A 5,480-nucleotide genomic window follows, 5' to 3' on the forward strand; every position below is an offset into this window, starting at 1 on the left:
ATTGCCTTAAAATCTGAACCCTGACTAAAGTAAATGGCCTGTGAAGTCCCCGTGGGGAAAGCCATCAGGGGAGAGATATTCTTTCTGCTTGGTGACTGGACCAGGCAGTGCCAGGTGTTGGAAGTAGGGGAGGTTGCTCAGTCATGTGACACACCGAGGTCTGGCAACAGATTGTGTTAGGAAGACGACCAAAGCTCCAGTTGGCAAACAAGCCTTCTGTAAAATGTGGCACAGACACAGTTCTGACCTTCCTGCAAGGGCTTGGCCACCAGACTGACCCATTAGAAGGGAGATTCATGAACGAGTCCCAAGTGAGGAAGATAGAGTTTACTGGAAAGCACATTAGTCATTTCTCTGTTGGCCCCTGTGTGGAAATACCCACTTAATGCTGCCCAGCATTGCTTCCCACAATGCAGGGAAGACGAGGCCAAAGGGTTTCCTATCTTCATCGATTAGGTACTTATGGCTCAGGCTTTAAATGCCTTCAGACAAAAGCATCCGTAGGCTATTATTAGAAAATGTTATCATCTAAGTGATGGAAGGATAAAGCCTAAATAGCATCATTAAATTGTAGTATATCTATTCTAAGGTCATAGCACATCCCATATAAACAGGTAGGAAACAGATAAGAAATGATGTTCCACTCATTTGCAAAAATATATTTAAAAGCATGTTTTTTTATGCTTACGCTACATACACACACATTAAGAAAAAAAAACTGTGTCAACTTTCACAGTGAGGGATCCAAAAATAGCCCCTTTTCCAACTGGGGATAACATTTGTAGGCACACAAAAGCCCATGATAATCTTTCAATTTTATGGAAGAACAAAGCAATTAAAACAGAAAACACAATGGAACAATCTGTGACAGTGTAAGTGCCCAGAGTGAAACAAAGGGACTTAGGACACTACGTGGCACAACAAATAAAGACTGTGATAGGATAGCATTTTGGGGTCTGAAGTCCCCACACAATGTGCTCCCACACTGTTGTGTTTTAATTGCACTGAAGTGTCTTCATGGTAGAAAACTCTGACCTGGATTTCTGACCTTGTCTATCACTTTGAAGCCTGCTGATGAGGTCATAAACTGTCTGGAAAGTGCTTCGTGTATCAGCAGCATAACAATTGATCCGCAGCATTTTGTTGTGATGAGTGTGTGATATGACAAATTAAAAGAAAGTTATTCCAATAAAACAGTCATATTTTCAGACTAGAAAGACTGACTCCCTTTTGTGAACAATTTCATGATGACAAAACCAATATGGACCACTGTGTCGGAGTTTCACTAGATTTACCCTCGAGTAGGTACATTGTGCGTCATCATAGAGGATCACACTGGTATTTATTATATTACAAGAAATTTTTTTTGAAGCCTGAAACACATAACTACAAAAATCCCATCAAAGCATATTTAAGCAATTTAAACACATTCTTCATTTTTTTGACTTAATTAATACTGACATATATTCACTCACCTGCCATATTCAGCTGCAGCCTTCCTTTCTTATACATGTTTAACAAACTAATGCGTTACTGAGGACACACATCAGTGCCTGTATTCTCCCTCTAAATATGGATGGCAGTCACAGATGTTGCTCTAACTCCCCCTCTGACTCTCCGTTCTCTTTGTCTGCCTCCTTTTTCACTTGCTTACTGCTAAGATGCACATAAATGCACATAAAAACTAGCAAGTTCAAATTACCCTCGTCAAAAAATATGTATATAAACAAAAGAAATGTGTGTTTAATGCAAAAGATTTTCTCAAATAATGCAGATATCACAATACTCAGACCTTGTGTTAAACGCAGAGGTAATTTTTGAATATTGTGGCGTATATTACCTTTTTCTGTCTAAGAAATGGTAACCAGTGGTACCCTTGAATTTCGTAATTGTATGCATTCTACCTCATTTTTTGTGACAGCACTTCAAAGCCTCAGATGTTCAAGAGCTTTATAACACACATACGAAATGAGCAAGGATTGCAATTTGGCAACTCAGTACTGTGACAACTGCTCACAATTAAGCCACCGAAGTAGTGTCCCAGTAAATGACTTTTCGTCACTCCGTAACGAGCAATACCAAATACCAATGCAACAGACACACCAGCAAGATGTTTAATAAATAAAACTTCTTGTGCCTTCTTTCACATGTATTCTATACTCCACATCACTGCATTATTTGAGCAACACTTAAGACGAGGAGGGCCTGCTGCTAGAGAAAACATTGCATTGGATTTTAGAAGCTTCATTTCATGCTGAATCTACACTGATCGGCCAATAAAAAGCAGTCACACACTCACATATTTCATTTGATCATGGCCAGCATTCATCAAGGCATCATTTCAATAAGCTTATGCAATGTCACAACACCTATTTCCACCTAGAGCTGTGTTACTTTCATGCCTTGTATTGGCGATGGGCTTGACAGTCTGCTAAATCTTCTCTAGCAAATCCCAAAGATTCTTAGAGGGGTTAAAGTCTGTACTCTGCGGTGGCCAGTCCCTGTTGGAAAATGATGTCTCGTGCTCATTGAATTGCTCTTTCATGTTTTAACCCAATGAATCCTGGTACTGTCATCCAGGAAAATGTCTTTGTTATCGGGGAAGAACAAAAACCACTGATGGAAAAACCTGGTCATTCAGTATATTGAGGGAGTCAGCTGACCTCATTTTTTGGGGTGATTTGACTTCGCTGAAACTAGCTCTCTGATCCAAAGCAGGGCTCTTACTTTCCGACCTTTCTGACTTTTGTTTTTGGCTTTGGAGTGTATTTTACAACCACAAACATTTTCCACATGTGAAAGTGAAGCAGAGGGCAAGGCAGGACTTTTTAAATCATGCCCTTGACATCAACCATCTGATGTTTGGAGCAAGCTATAAGAACTTTAAAATAAAAGGAACTTCATTGGCTGCACGGGACAATCTTATGTCTGGATATTCAGCTCAGCAGGCTGCAACAAGAGGGCACTTCATCACCTGAGCTGCTGCATCACTAGATCAAGAAACCAATCATTAGCAGTTCAGAACTGGGTTTGTGTTGCGCAGATGAAGATTCTGATGATGCCTGCTCTTTGGTGTACATTATGGACCACACAGTTAGCAATTTGAGTAAATGTCACAAGTAACCACAGCCATGCCTGCCAAAAAACTAAGACTGGGATTCCCCTGTGCCCTAGGATTGACACCTGCCAGAAAGTCTAACAAACTTACCAGCCAAAAGAAAACAAAAATGGCCAAAATTTGGCAAGTACCTTATTGTGCATGGTCATTAATTAGGGAATCTTAAAACCCCCTGTGACTTGATTTGATCTTGACCATTTTTTTTAAAGGAGGAAACTGTAGGAGCACTGAAAGCTGGTTCACTGCCAGAGTCAATGACATGTTCATTTTTCAGCCTGGAGAATTTTATTGCATAGGTTCTCCTGTATGAACTTGCTATGTGAAATGAATTAGCAGCACGCAGAGAATGTGGGTTAGAGTTAATTCCAGTTCGCGCACGACCCAGAGCTGAAGGGCTGCCGGTGACCTAACCGGTGTCATCAACGTCCAAGGCAAAGGAGCACACTTGATAAGCTCTGTTTACTGTAGCCCACACGTGGCTTTCACACCTCTGCGGCCATGCAGTGGGAGAAAAAAGAATTAAAGTTGAAACAGCTTCCTAATCACTAGCGCTAACGGCAGCGCATCATCCACAACAAAATGAACACGCACGTTGTCACCGGAGCCCCCCTTCTTTTTTTTTTCCACAAAAGAGCACATCCACGAGCTAAAAAGGGACAGAAAATCGCCAATGGACACACTGACACGGAAACGAGCAAAGTACGGGTTTTTTAACAGCTCTCTGAACAAAACTTGTGTTTGGACTCAAAGCCATTCACTTGTACACGCATGCAGTCTGTGAAAGAAAAGGCAGCCCACAGAAACCATGCAGCAGCGTTTCCATCGTGCCCCCAAATCAGGATGAATGTGAGGACAGCTGTGGGGGGGGGAGAGATTTAAAAAAAAACTACAACCCTTTGCCACCTTTAAGACTGCAGGTCGTACAAAAAAAAAATAATAGCATGACTCTGCTTATTGCACCCCACCCCTCCTCTCCGGTCTCAGGAACGCAGGACAAGCCCTTTTCCCCGCATTCAAGGCGTAGCGGCGCAAAATTATCTGAAGGACACCCCGCCTCTCCCCTTTCCCTCACCTGGTATATCGTCTTCAAAATCCATGTCGTCTTGTCCCTCGTCTTCATTGCTCAGCGACCCCGGCATCTTTATCTCATAGCCCCCAAACCCCTTTTAGGCTGGGAATACTGAAAGTTAACCCTCCAGACGCCGCAGCACAGTCTCTTTCTTCACCCAAAAAGACTAGTATTCGTCGCTGTGAAAAATGTAAGATTTTTTTTTTATTTCTGTGCAACGAACATGGGGCTTTCTCTCCACGAGTAAAATAAAAAAATTTTTTTTTTTAAAAAAAAAATATATATTCCAATGATCTCTATCCAGGTCTTCCAGTCTGAAAAATAAGAAAGACAAAAATGGAACACACATGCCCAGATTGTGACGTCTGGTCTGTTGCCATGACGATGCATCCCATAATTTCACCCACAACTAGTTAGTCATACTCTCCTAGTTACCACTTCAACTAGTAGCGTGCAAAAAAAATGCACATCGAGCGCCGTGTGCTGCTAATAGACGGATGCACTCCCCGCGCCTGTCCATTTCCTTTTGGAAGTCCGGAGAATTGAGACAGAAACTTCTCCCACTTTCTCGCACAGCTGCTGCTCTATTCACTCACAAGCTCCACTCCAAAGTGTGTCTGCAGGTGGAAACACAGCATTGCTTTCTATTTTGAAGCCAAACCGTTTGTGTAAACGGACGTTTTGGTTGATTTGGACGTCAATTAAGGCATAAAACCCCCAACTAACTATCACCCGACTCGATTTCATCTTGCAAGCGACCACACTGTCCTGACAAAGCACACACAAGTGCAGGCTGATGACTGCAAGCTGTGAGGAGTCCTGACTGCCAGTGGTCTAACTGTTGTCAAGGTTACCACAGCTGTATCACAGGATGCCCCACAGAGAGCTGAGCAGAGGAAGTATCAGCTTCAGCGTCACTTTATCTTTTATCAAAATATACAAATGAAAGGCTGAGAGTTCCAGCTCATCCCACATCCTGCAGGATTTTAGGGGGGTGGGGGCAAATCACACAATGCAAATAAACATTTTTGTAACCAGGTGACAAAAAAAGCACCATCCCACATCAGAATAAAGAACCAGAAAACATTCCTAAATCTAAAAATGTCGTTTATATGCAATTTACACATGCAAAATTGTCATCATGCATCTAAATAGCAAGGATTATTTTTGAAAAACGCTAAATGAAATCAGAGTGCACAGTCACATGTTCTTATCTCTGTTTTTATCGTCTGTGTGGGATCCAGATAACATACTCAAACCAAATGTTTCCAAATAAAACAAGACCATGAAGGG

At 41.9% G+C, this 5,480-nt stretch overlaps 1 protein-coding gene across 3 annotated transcripts in view; it reads right to left on the reverse strand.

Moving 5' to 3' along the window:
* Window positions 1-4,888, reverse strand: part of chd5 (chromodomain helicase DNA binding protein 5) — a 36,200-nt gene extending 31,312 nt beyond the window's left edge. For 2 of the 3 annotated variants that reach the window (XM_082533055.1, XM_082533054.1), the window contains exon 1: window positions 4,191-4,888. In XM_082533055.1, coding sequence (XP_082389181.1) covers window positions 4,191-4,257 — 67 coding nt within the window. In that variant the 5' untranslated portion in view covers window positions 4,258-4,888. The remainder of the gene's footprint in view (window positions 1-4,190) is intronic. The other variant, XM_082533056.1, reaches the window with a different exon arrangement.
* Window positions 4,889-5,480: the final 592 nt, after the last annotated feature.

The sequence above is a fragment of the Aulonocara stuartgranti genome, assembly GCF_965226115.1.
Source record: "Aulonocara stuartgranti genome assembly, chromosome: 5".
NCBI lineage: Eukaryota > Metazoa > Chordata > Actinopteri > Cichliformes > Cichlidae > Aulonocara > Aulonocara stuartgranti.